Source organism: Saccostrea cucullata, unplaced genomic scaffold, assembly GCF_032062105.1.
Source record: "Saccostrea cucullata isolate Sc308-1 unplaced genomic scaffold, CSIRO_AGI_Scuc_v1 ctg1739, whole genome shotgun sequence".
Taxonomy (NCBI): domain Eukaryota; kingdom Metazoa; phylum Mollusca; class Bivalvia; order Ostreida; family Ostreidae; genus Saccostrea; species Saccostrea cuccullata.
In genome coordinates, this window is record NW_026929848.1 from 50,615 (window position 1) to 64,637 (window position 14,023).

At 35.3% G+C, this 14,023-nt stretch overlaps 1 protein-coding gene across 1 annotated transcript; it reads right to left on the minus strand.

Moving 5' to 3' along the window:
• Positions 1-8,664: 8,664 nt before the first annotated feature.
• LOC134282321 (uncharacterized) lies at positions 8,665-12,601 on the minus strand. The gene is made up of 6 exons (XM_062764725.1): positions 12,537-12,601; positions 12,179-12,363; positions 10,615-10,835; positions 10,325-10,466; positions 9,112-9,129; positions 8,665-8,981 (listed from the first exon to the last, which is right to left on the minus strand). Exons 1-6 carry the CDS (start codon positions 12,599-12,601, stop codon positions 8,800-8,802), a joined length of 813 nt encoding a protein of 270 aa, XP_062620709.1. The 3' UTR covers positions 8,665-8,799.
• Between the last annotated feature and the right edge of the window lie 1,422 nt (positions 12,602-14,023).

A 14,023-nucleotide genomic window follows, 5' to 3' on the forward strand; every position in this document is an offset into this window, starting at 1 on the left:
GAAATAAGAATTTCCTGATATAAACATATCTACATATTGTGTCATAAATATCTGCAAAGTTTGAGTGCAGCAGTTTATGACAGTGACGTAGCATCGCTTTTGAAACAAGAGGCCCACGGGCCTTATAGGTCACCTGAGTATCGTAAAACAACTTTCCAGCAATTGAATTTGGTTCGTGTTTTAGTCCAAAAGCCGTGAAATTCACACTTCTGAAAGAGGAACCATTGCTTATCAAAGAGCAGATTTCAAAGCATTAATTTATTTTTAGACAAAGTACACCCCCCCTTCCGATACCCCTGACCCCGGGGCCTGAAATTATCCATTTTGAAAGAGACAACTTTTTTCAACATAAGGCCAGCATTTTTTTTACTTTTATGTTTAGTTGCATCAGAATGAATAAGTCCCGTAGGAGGAGGAAATAAAAAAAAATAAAATTTTTTATTTGGATAAATTAATTATCAAGATTTGTACATTCATTTTTGCTTCTTTTTTTTTTGCCATCCAACAGGCTCCTTGCCACAGAACACATAATGGTTACAAATAGGAAAGTAGAACATATCATTGTTTATTTTATCATCTGCCAGTTTGGGCCAGTGATGTAAATTTTGTGATGTTGATCAAAAGATATTTTTAAAAATCAATTCTTTAAAACAACACATCTTCATTTCTTTTAATATATGTTAGGTGAATGTGTATACATTGTTCTAAAATGTACTTAATACTTAAAATTAGAATTCCCATCATAAAACAGACAGGGAGTATTGGGGAGTAGGGTGAACATTCTTTCAATTAAGTGTAAAATAATTTTTCTGGATGCCACAAACAATACTACATGCCTGTATATATTTGTATATACTTGCTTTTAAATAGTTGATTTTCTTTTATTTCTTCAGGCTTTTGTTTATTTCTTCCTCAAATGGACTTAACTTATGCCATAGTTTTATTCATTACATCTGATGCATAAGCGACCCTTTTCTGAAGAATGATGCTTAGACTGAAAGCTATAACAGAGACCTAAACAATGTCGCTGGCAATAGCTACCACGGGCAGTTTTAAACCTGTGGGAGGAAAATAATTTACACACAGATACTTTTGAATATGAATACATTATTATCTCACCAGCATGTCATTGTGCAACAAAGTCGTCAGCATTTTATTATCCCCTCGCGCAACTAGTTGCGGAGGGGATATAGCATCGCGAATGTGCGTATGTGTGCGTGTTAGTGTGTTTGTTACACCGTGTGGGCAAGTTTTACAGAAAACCTTTGCATTAACCATTCTAAGCGTTTACATACTTGTGTGGCAGTATAAAAGGACGAAGCCTATACATTCTCAAGTTCATTGATGAAATATTTCTTCAGATATTGCGCTTTTACTGCCTCGAAACCCTGACATTTTATGTAAGAGTTGACAATAATCATTTGTGGGCAAGATTGACAGAAAACCTTTGCATTAACCATTCTCAGCTTTTACAAACTTGTGTGACAGTATAAAAAGATGAAGCCTATTCATTTTCAAGTTCATTGTTGAAATATTTCTTTAGATATCGCGTTTTCACTGTCTCGAAACCCTGACATTTTATGTACGAGTTGACAATAATCATTTCCGCTAGGGAACCAGTTTAAGAGCCAGTACTAGTTTTAAAGCCGTTCGAGTCTCAATCTCTCATCAGAGGGCGTTTTACGCGTCCGCTCCAACACAAGCGGAGCGCGCCCTCGGGTGAGAGATTGGTTCGAGTCTGTGGGAAATGGATTAAAAGAATTTGGTGAACGTCGCGGTTTCATTACCACAATCCAACAGGTGTCTGGGACTTTGGGGATCACGTTATTCCTAAAAGCTGTAAATACAATCTTCAAGTTCAAATTAACCTCTCGATGTACATTTTCATTTTTCATTACGAAAAAAATGCATACTGCCTGGAACTGTGAGATATACTTAGGTAGGTAAATAATTAAAATAGCTGAAACTTATAGCATTTTTCTGCTAGGTATAAGGGGAACTGCCCAATTACGTATGCATATTATCCCCCCCCCCAAAAAAAAAATGCTATGCAATTTGATTTTGGTTCAAAATAGAAATACCCCACCCCCGATAATTCTGTTTAAAAAATAAATAGTGCTGAAAAACAATGTAATATCTTTATTGTATACATTTTACTATCCCAAGTTAGGTATCCATATTATGCCCCCCCCCCCCCCCCCCTTAACCAAGACGCTATGCACTTTGCATTTTATAAATAATTGATCAACAACACCACCTCGCTAATAATTTTGTCAAAAGATTGGTCCTTCGAATGAGACCGTTTAAACCAAGGGCCCATGTCCAGTAGGTGCTGGCACAAAAAGATCCGTCACTTTTAAATGGTTGTTACTTGTTAGTTCCTATTATAGGAAAGAATGTACAGCTCTCCACCGGCAAGCCCACATATGAGCAAAAAATTCCTGAGAGGTAGATTAAACAAAATACCCGGTACATTGTACTATCAATATTTAACATGTTTAATGTCCCTCGAGAGAATTTACCTCTTATGAGATATTGCCATTACCAGTTCCTGACGCGAGGGGATGCTCCGCATAGCGGTGCCCTTGTTTGTCCTTTGAACGGGTGAAACGTTTTGAATGCCACTCCTAATCCTATCGATAAATTTTTACACTAAACCAAGCTATGGTGCTGCAATGAACTTGACAGATCTACCTTTATTTACCCCCCATATTCCATCTTAAAACCGGAAGTACGAGTTCGTAAAATTGAAATCTCGATCCCGACTCAAATTTGACATCGGAAGAAAAAATTCTTTTTTTTCTAAAAATTCAAACTCTGAGCGGCGGATTTGTAAACCTGAAAATAAAGAAAAATGCTGGCCTTAAATATGTAATTGGATCATTGGAATATTAACCAGGCGCAAAGGAAAGATGTTCAAAGAATTTATGCTTTTCCACTATATAATCATTAAAGCCCCACCCTAACACCAGAACCCCTGACCCAGGGCCCTGAAATTCACAAATTGGGAAGAGGCAGCCTTAACATAATTATGCACTTGGTTAGTCTATTTAATAATGCCCGGCAGCAGAGTAAAAAATATTTAAAGAATTAATGTATTTCACTATGTAATCAATAGAGCCCCACCCTAACACCAGAACACCTGACCCAGAGGCCATGACATTCACAATTTTGAAATTTAAGAGGCAGCCTTATTCAACATAACTATGTACTTGGTTAGTTTATCTAATGCCCAGGAGCAGAGGAGAAGATTTTCAAAGAATCCATGCAATTTCACTATATGATCAATAGAGCCCCACCCCAGCACTAAAACCCCTGACTCAGGGGCAATGAATTTCACAATTTTGGTAGACCAGCCTTATTCAACATAACTATGTACTTGGTTAGTTTATTTAACACCCAGGAACAAAGAAGATTTTCAAAGAATTTATGCATTTTCACTATATAATCTATTTAGCCCCGCCCTAACACTAGAACCTATGACCCGGGGTCATGAATTTCACAATTTTGTTAGAGGACTCAATGCTGATTACAATCATGCCAACAGTTTGACTGCTTGATGTCCAGGAGTAAAGAAGATATTTAAAGTTTTGATTAATTTTAGTGGTTTTGGCCCCACCTCTTAGGCCCCAGGGGTGTAGGGACCATGAAATTCACAATTTTTGTTCCCCTTTACCCATATATGCTTTATGCCAAATTTGGTTGAAATTGGTTCAGTGGTTTCAGAGAAGAAGCTGGGAATGTTCAAATGTTAACACACGATGGAGGACGACGGACGAAAACGGTTTATGAGGAATTGCGCTGACAAAAAAATAGGACTGACGGACAGACACAATGACTGACTGACGGACGGGTCAAAATCACTATATCTCCTGCAACTTTTGCGTGGGGGTATAATAATTTTTAACATGACAATCTTGTTTGGATCATTAATATAGCGCAGCACGAACCCCATCTTCACCCATTGTGAAAAATTAAAAATGCCATAATTCTTTTAGAAATCAATGAAGCGAAACAACACTCGAATTGGATATGCAACTCATTCAAGATACACATAAATACAAAAATTAGCTCAATATCTGCAAGCGTTTAGAAAAAAGTGCGGAAAACCAAGTAGGAAAGACTGACAGACAGACAGACATGATGACATCTAGACGAACGGACAAACTCAAAGGACACGTCACCTATAGTCCCCTCCGGTTTCACCGGTAGGGGTCTAAAAAATTGAACCTGATCTCTTATTCTCTATAATATAGTAAAAACAGTCTTCGCGAAAAAGAAAAAAAACAGTCTTCGCGAAAAAGAAAAAAAACATCACAGGACTTTCGAACAAACAATTCTATATGATCAAATAAATAATACACAATTTTTAACCCGACAAAAAACAAACCTCGGACACACGGTAAGTGCGTCGGACTTAGAATTTCACCTGTTTTGTCCAACGGTACGGTGGTTTTGGGATAAACTATAGGAACTTCATACAAGAAATACACAGATTGTATGAAATGGTCTTAGTTCAAAGTCTTCAGAATTTTAACAATCATGTCATGAATATTGTGTGTAGCTTTTTTAAGATACATACCTAGAGAAATACTACTACACGATACATGTACCCTAAGAAAATTGGATAATACTGTATTATATCAAACGTGTACCATAAAAAGGAATGTAATTAATTCCAATACATGTTAAAATTAATTGATGGAAATTGGCTTGATGTTTGTATTCTTTGAAGTAATTTGATTTTGTTAGTAATTTCTAACACATTCATCTTACAAAGCTGAGTGACATTTCCCGCGGGAATTTATATACTTGTATAACATGACTTTGAAGGTAAACTTTTGACTGAAGGATGATAATCTTTGATGCAGACCAAGGCCTGCTTACATACAAAAACGCTTGCTTAAATTCAAACTTCTAGCTCTCAAAAGAGAATATATTTAGAAATTACTATTATTTAGTCTAGTTTTATTTATTGAAGTATTATATGCAGCACAAAATTAAGTCAGACACTAAAATGCATGAATGCTTCGCGATAAGACCTACACAACTGCCAAGGGTATGCATTGCTCTTAAATTGCTGATTTAATTTTCAAAAATCACGCAACAATACATGTATACTCAAAGTTCAAGGGTCTTAATAACAATGACCACCTGTCCACCAGTGTAATACAGCTGTGCCAAGAATCCATAGGTGTAATAAGCAAAAAATAACCAGAAGTCTCTGTCGAGACTGAAGATCGACTGGTTTGTACTTATAGCAAAGGAAGAGAAAAGTACTTAAGCAGTTGGAAATTGAAACTTTTCAACAGCAATAAATAGAATAATGATCCTTGATTAAGTCTCTTTATGTTCTTAGTGCAGTCTACTTGCATGCCACATTTATATTATAATCAGACTAAAATTGTATCTGGAGTAGCATTTTTGAAAGAATTTCAAAGAAATTTCTATTTTTAGTAACCACAGCAACACCGTTCATCGAAATCAAAAACCGATACAAAGAATTATGTATCTTATTGTAGTCTACTTGTGTGCCAAGTTATATTGAAATCAGACTAAAACTGTACACCCCTGCTAATGTTATTGTGATTTAAATTCAAGGCACGTAGTTTATGTTTACCTATTCAAAGGTTATAGGGTAGATCCGGTTTTATAAATAAAATTGGCAGTAAACAGGAAATTGCTATAGTCTGTTTCTTCTGAAACATGTCCTGTGAAAAATGTGTGTTTCCACACCTTTCTGAAAGACTTTCATGATTTTCAACAGAAATGGGTGGCTTAAGGTGGGGGGGGGGGGGGGGTTAAATAACAATTAATACATCTTATTTTTAACTTCAAAAATTACAGCTCACTAGGTACCGATACGCTGGTAAAAAAAAAATGTGTAATATCATCTACACTGACAAACCTTTGTTTGCCTTATATGGCTATTGCTATTAATGCGCACAGAGATTCTTACCAAGAGCAACTGACCAATTGTTGATTGTATACGTTTACGCCAAATACATGATTACATGTTACTTCGAACACGTGGTTCAGGTCAATCTATGATCATGTCAGTGGAATGCAAAATAAAAAAAAATCTTATGAACAAAATGCAAACATTAGAAACTATTAAAAATATCAGGGGCGTTTTTAACTTGTTGTTTACTAGAGAAAAATATGTTTAATAAAACGTATACATAGTTCGTGTCAAGTTCAGAACACCAGCATTTCAAAGGAAAACGAGCAGCATCTCGTACTCATTTAAATGGACAAAACATTTTTTTTACATAACGATACTCGTGATCACGTGTGTTGGCCAGGGAATCCACCTGGCAATTGTATTCACCGATAGTACAATAAAGGAATTTATCAAGCGTAAAATTCCTGTAGTATTCGTATAGTAACCCATAATGCAATTCTCATTCATCTGATTTGTCAGTTAAAGTCACATTGGTGCCCTATTTGCTAATCTGACGCCAAAAAATATAGTCCCGGTTCCCATGCAAAATATCTGTCCAAAAAGAAATTTTAATTCATGACAGCAGAAAATTGTATCAAAGAGAATACTTAAAAATAATTTAAACTTGAATGAATTAAAGAAAGATTAATTGAAGTACATTTCTACAGAATGGTATTATAGGGTGGTGTGAACTAAAACACAACATAACTTTTCTGTTTACCATGTCTCCACGTGCTAGTCACTTCCTAGCCACATTTCCTTGAATAATTTACCCTATCTCGCTGAAGTCTCGCTAGCTCTCGCCAGAGCCACTGTCAGAGCTACTCTGAACTCATCGGGTTTTATAATGAGCAGAACACCGAAAAATAAAAGGTTCCGAACACATTAGTAGGGGTGTGTAGAAGGAGTACCATTTTGAAAGAATTTCACAGAAATTTCTATTTTTAGTAACCACGGCAACACCGTTCATCGAAATCAAAAATGTATCTTATTGTAGTCTACTTATATGCCAAGTTATATTGAAATCAGACTAAAACTGTAGAAGGAGTACCATTTGAAAGAATTTCACAGAAATTTCTATTTTTAGTAACCACGGCAACACCGTTCATCGAAATCAAAAACTGATACACAGAATTGTGTATCTTAGTGTAGTCTACTTGTGTGCCAAGTTATATTGAAATCAGACTAAAACTGTAGGAGGAGTAGCATTTTGAAAGAATTTCACAGAAATTTCTATTTTTAGTAACCACAGAACACCCTTCATCGAAATCAAAAACTGATACACAGAATTATGTATCTTATTGTAGTCTACTTGTGTGCCAAGTTATATTGAAATCAGACTAAAACTGTAGAAGGAGTAGCATTTTGAAAGAACTTCACAGAAATTTCTATTTTTAGTAACCACGGCAACACCGTTCATCGAAATCAAAAACCGATATATAGAATTGTGTATCTTAGTGTAGTCTACTTGTGTGCCAAGTTATATTGAAATCAGACTAAAACTGTAGGAGGAGTAGCATTTTGAAAGAATTTCACAGAAATTTCTATTTTTAGTAACCACGGCAACACCGTTCATTGAGATCAAAAACCGATACAAAGAATTATGTATCTTGGTGTAGTCTACTTGTGTGCCAAGTTATATTGAAATCAGACTAAAACTGTAGGAGGAGTAGCATTTTGAAAGAATTTTACAGAAATTTCTATTTTTAGTAACCACGGCAATACCGTTCATCGAAATCAAAAACCGATACACAGAATTATGTATCTTAGTGTAGTGTACTTGTGTGCCAAGTTATATTGAAATCAGACGAAAACTGTAGGAGGAGTAGCATTTTGAAAAATTGTTTACAGACAGACGGACGGACGACGGACGCATTACTATCGCATAAGCTCTTCTGGTCTCTGACCAGTAGAGCTAAAAAATTATGTTGAATAACAAGAGAATAGAACGATCATAGTTCAACAAAATAGTAATTCAGATAAATGATCGATGATTTATCAAGTAACAACCCAGATAGCAAGCTGACGTTGGCCCAATGTTGGGCCACCGTTGTAAGCTACGTTGGTCCAATGTCGGAAAATGATGTTGGGCCAATGTAATTTTGCTCATCGGCGCAACGTTGCGCCAACATGTTGGCGTGACGTTGGCCCAATGTCATACAAAGATGATTCCGATGTTGGCCCAATTTTGGCCCAACATATTCCTACATGTTGGCGTAACGTTGGCCCAACGTCATACAAAGATGATTCCGATGTTGGCCCAATGTATTCGTGCACATACATGTTGGCGTTACGTTGGCCCAATGTCATACAAAGATGATTCCGATGATGGCCCAATGTCTTTGTGCACCTACGTGTTGGCCTTACGTTGGCCCAATGTCATACAAAGATGGTTCCGATGTTGGCCCAATGTATTGGTGCACCTAGATGGTGGCCATACATTGGCTTAATATCATACAAAAATAATTCTAATGTTGGCACAATAAAGACCCAATGTATTTATGCTCCTACATGTTGGCGTTACGTTTACCCAATGTCACCACCAAAGATGATTACAATGTTGGTCCAATGTAGGCCCCATGTCAACCTTCTCATGCAATGACAACAAATTTTATTCAATGTAGATACAATGTAGCGTCTACAAAAACTTTATTAAAGCTTTCCATTATTAATTTCATTATTTTTTTGTGTAACATAATTTGGATCATTTGAAAGAAAAATAAGAATGTTTTAATGAAGAAAGAAATAAAGGAATTCAGAATTAAAAATATAAAGAAATAAATTTGCATAAGAATAAATGTATGAAAATAAAAAAAAAACATTGGAGAGTCAATTTCCTATGATTATACAGTTATTTAGGAATCATCACGCTGGTCCCCTTCAGCCTGCTCCACCTCTCTTGCTGCCGCCTTCTTCCTGTCCTCCCTCCTCTTCCTGCCCCCCTCCCTATCTGTCGCATATCGAAACCATTCTTTTGCAGTGTGGCATACTTCGGCCTCTGTGGCCGAAGAGCATAGTCTGTCCCTACGTACACCTTCTGAAAAAATAAAGGTAAAATGTATCTAGTGTTAAACTTAAATCTGTCTTTCATCGTACATATACATAAGCACTGTTTTATAAGAGTATTGTCTCTTCATAATAATCAAACTCCCTGTATTTGTACTTACTTATCAGAATTTCTTTAAAGGATCACTTCATTATAAATAGGGATTTGATCTATAGGACCGGGCTTGGTTTTTTCTCTACAAAAACCTTGTCGGTTTCCGTTCTGATTAATGGCATTAGGCTAAATACATATAACAATTTGTTTTTCCTAAATCTTTTTTTTTCAGCGAGTAGAGGTATGAGGAACCCTTTCATTGATTTCCTGAGTTTGTTATCTCAAAATGTAATAATTGATATTTGTCATAACTTCTCAATAAGCATAATGGTAATGTTTACTGCCTCTGAAATTCTATTCTTTATGTTTAGGCAATTTTATCCGTGAATGTAGTAAAACATTCCATTAATGTATGCAAATTATATAGGCCTAAATCAAATCCGAGGACTACAGTTACTGAAATGTATGTAGCCAAAATCAATGTTATTAAATCCTAAGGAATATATACAATTGACATTCATTGCAGCTCAATGCTGCCAAATGTACCTGTATTAAGTAACACAGAGTGAGTTATTCTTGTCCTCGGAGAAAGTGTGCTTATACTGAGGTTTGTTCCGCCTGACTGACAACTGTACATTGGATTTTCACGATTTGATATCTCTTTCGTGTTTCTTATATCAAGAATGGGCATGCATAAAGGATATATAATTGAAGGAAAATACACAAGGCTATAAAAAATATATAATTGGCTTTGAAAAGGCAAAAATTTAAAAATTCAAAAGTGTGGTACCAGGTGGATTCGAACCCCGACTTTAAAATGTTAGTGTGCACACTACAATAGTCAGCGTATATATCAACTGAGCTGGTCTGACTATATCATTAACCGGTATAAATTTGAAGCAGATTATCAAAATCAGGTTTCCTTATTTTTTGTAGGTTTTTTGTGAATTTCGACCCTAGGGCAGGGGTGCCCCTAAAAAAATCCTATCAAACCTATGAAAATATCACAATTTTATTTAGGGGCAGGCCTGCCCTGAAGGACTTCTAGGCCAAAATTCATGCAAAAATCAACACTTTTTCGGACAAAATGGTGTTAAGGCCAACTTTGGAGGTGTATTATAAAGAAATAAATAATAAATTTAAGGTATAAAATACAAATTTGAAAAATTTAGACATATATACGGTAGAAAACAACAAATAATGATTAATTATTCAATGTCACTTTTTCCGGGAAATTGTTCTCTCCTATAGGTCAATTCTTTTGTCAAAGCGAATACATCCTTTTAAGGAAGAGAAGGCGAGCTTCCCCCCTTTTCCCAGCCAATTAATCTGCTTTGCAAGATCGTTTTCAATCATATATTTTAAAAGCCTTCTCACAGTTGATTTCAAACTGTCCCCACCAATACCACCCAGGACTTTGACCTGTTAATAAAAGTTAATATACATAATGAAATTAGGGGAAATAGACATAATAAATTAATGTTTTATCTCAAAGATATATCCATTACAAGAAAATCTACATCCTTAATAACATTCACAATCAAAAATATTTTAAAGAAGGAAAGCGTACCAAGTTAGCCGAGAGTCCATCACGCTCTTCAAGTTTATTTTCTAAGGCCTCAATCCCATCCCTGGTGGACAATGGAAAATATGAGTCCTGTGATTCATCCCCCTCCTCTCCTACTGTACAAACATTGTCCACTTTTCTCAACAGTGCATGTAACAATTTCGTATTTAAGTTCACTCTGACTTTAATTTCCTCCAAATGGGTAAAAATCTGTCTTTCAATTGCTGAATAATGAAAAGAAATATCAGAAAATTACTTTTGAAAAACAGTTTGAGATTTTTATTCATAAAGAGTAACATGAGGACTCTTTCCCCTATTATGTGTGACTTATAGGAGAGGTATGGGGCTTAAGGTGGCTCTATACTACTTTAGGAGGAATGCCACACCAACTTTTTATTTTATAGATCTCTGAGTCAACCTTCTTAAACAATGGTTTATGCATTGAAAGGCCGATATTAGCTCTTCATTATTTTATTATTATTTTTTTTTTTTGGTATTTTTTCAAAGAAAATTAGAAAACATATATATTAACATCAACATAAGATGCTGTTTTGTATTTTAAAAAAAATGCTGTAAATGAATGCATCACATGAAAACCTAAAAAAAATACATAAAGATAAGTCGAATAGATATGAAATTAAAACACAACATTTGTTAATATTTTGTGGTTAAAATCTTCTAAAAAAAAACAGCCACACCTGGGAAGAACATATTTGTTAATCATATAATTTGTAAAAGAAATTGAGACGAAATAGCCAAATTTTAGAGAAATTTATTAAACCTATCCCACCATGATTGTACAATTATTGGAAATAAAATAACACTTTCCTAAGAACTCTAGTCTGTTCACGTGTAATAATGGTTATAACATTATTGAACTTGACAATCAAATAGATATCATCATTGTACATACACGAAAAAAGCAATAAATAAGTATTTTATTCATTTTGTGTTAATTATCGGTCTTTCAATGCTGAAACCATTGTTTAAAAAGGTTGACTCAACGATCTATAAAATAAAAAGTTGGGTGGCATTCCACCTTGATTGAAATACAGTGTCTTAAATCGACCAGGCATATATATGAATAAAAGCCTCAGCTGGATTCGAACTCGGGATTTGCGATTCACAAGCCAGAATGTTAAACTTTATCACTCCGCTACACTCTTATTCGACCAAATGAATTGATACAAACAATTTATAAGACATTTTAAACGCCATCTTGTGATGTATGGTTTTAAAAAGTATAATTGTAAGCCACCTTAAGGTATTGTCTCAGTGCATCATTTACTGTGAGCCTGTTTATTAATAATCTATCAATACACATGGTTAAAGTATAAAAAAAAAGTATATAAAAAAGAACAGCTGGGATCAGACTAACATTTCAACATAAATGATATTTTATTTCAATTAGTGTGTGCTGCACTGCCTTTGTTGATTACCTAATCAAACAATGATTACATATAAATTACACACTAGTATTTAACTGATGGGTCGGAGTCGGGGCAACGGGAGCTGTTTACTAGTATTCTACGTCTATGATGTTCTAAACAAGGGAAAGAATGTTTACCAGATGCTCTGATAGTTCTTGGTGTTCTGTCGAAGAGGGTAGGGAGGTCTGAAGATGAGGGAGTTGTTGCAAGGCTAGTGGCAATTGGTGGTGATTTGTTGGTCAGTTCGGTAACTGTGTTGATGAGGTTGAGGGGAAGGCTATTACTGGGGGTAGAGGTGGCGTCGGGGGAGATTTCCTCGGAACTTTAAGAGGAACGTCTTCCTCACTCTCAGTATCGGAGGCATATCTAGGATTTGGGCTACAAGATAAGTGTTTTATTAGTTCACCATCTTCCCAAGTCAAGAGTTTCTGATCCTCTCCATTATGGGGAGTGGAGCGGATCAGAAACTCTTGATTTGGGAAGATGTTAGTTCACCTGAGACGAAGGCTCAAGTGAGCTTTTCTGATCAAATTTTGTCCGGCTTCAGTCCAGCTGTCCATCTGTCTGTGTTTAAACTTTTCACATATTCGATTTCTTCTCAAGAACCAATAGGCCCAGTTCAACAACATTTGTCGCAAAGTATCCATAGATAAAGGTGTTAAAGTGTGTTCAAATGAATGGCCACATCGTTTTTCAAGGGGAGATAATTAGTAATTATACGTGAAATTCATATGGAAGTATCCATAGGTCAAAGCATGACCTCCAGAGGTACGGCGGGGCCAAAATGGGTGATTAATTTGAGTTTTACATAGGTATATAGAGGGAAGAATTTTTTTCTGAAGTATACAGAAAGCCATATAATTAGTTTTGCACATATTGAGGCATCCTCAGGTAGTTTTAAATTAAATCATGTCAAATGAGGGCCCTTGGCAAATAAATAAATAGGAAGAAGTATTCTGCTCAAGAACAGCAAATTCATTTTTTATTTTGACGTGGAAGCACCATCAGGTAGTTTAAGTTCCAAGCCCTATCCCTACATCTAAACTTTTCGATACTGAAATGATTTTTGCTTTTTTCACTAGCCATTGTGCTCAAGTGAGTGATGTGGCCCATGAGCCTCTCGTTTCTTTAAATACATTAATATATAAGACATAATAATAAGGGAATAAAAAAAATCAAGACATTCTCTGTGTTAAAACTTTCAATTAACATTAAATACCGTGTAGTTCTTTTGCCTTTAGAATTATCATCATCATCAGCATCTGTTTGCAGATCGGAAGTTAATTCCGCAAGAGCTAATTTTCTTCTGGCCTGATCATAAGACCCTTTGAAAAGACAGATAAATTTTTATCAGTAAAAAAGCGACAGAAATGATTCATTCATTTAAATAGGGGAATTTTTCCGCTAAGCCATTTGATATTACTTAACATACTGGGTATATATATAAATACCCATTGATTTAAATTGATATAAGGAATTTTAAATAAGCATAGTTTAAATTACTCAACTCACATAAAAACCTTTTGGAAAATGATACAAGTAATTCAAGACCCCCCCCCCTCCATCCATATGTTGAAAACTTGTTTTGTCATAAGCATATTTTTTTGCAAATATTTTTCAAAAAATTACTGATGTTTGTTTGACCTTATACGTTGTAGTATCACCCATCTCCCGTTCTCCCAAGGAAAAATTGATGGGGAATCAAGGTTTTACATAGAAATATATAGGAAAAATATTTAAAAATCTTCTTCCCAAGAACCACTGGGCCAGAAAAGCTGAAACTTATGTGATCTTTTGTCATTTTGAAAGGGGAATAACTCTACCAAGCAACATTTTTAACTAAAATCTTCGAGTTAATTCCCATTTCAGAAACAAAAAAGGCTGCCCATCGATCATTATCTAATTTTATCATTCGAAGAAAAACTCATTGAAAATTTGACGGTACATTGTAAGATCAGGCACTTCAAAAAAGCTTTCCTAAA

Bases quoted from the DNA above. Each gene is read 5' to 3' on its own strand.
- LOC134282321 (XM_062764725.1), bottom strand. From the start codon at position 12,601: ATGGACAGCTGGACTGAAGCCGGACAAAATTTGATCAGAAAAGCTCAC. The intron at 10,836-12,178 runs GTAAACATTCTT...TTCATTATTCAG, and splicing joins AAGAACTATCAGAGCATCTG to CAATTGAAAGACAGATTTTT. The intron at 10,467-10,614 runs GTACGCTTTCCT...TTTTATTAACAG, and splicing joins ATGGACTCTCGGCTAACTTG to GTCAAAGTCCTGGGTGGTAT.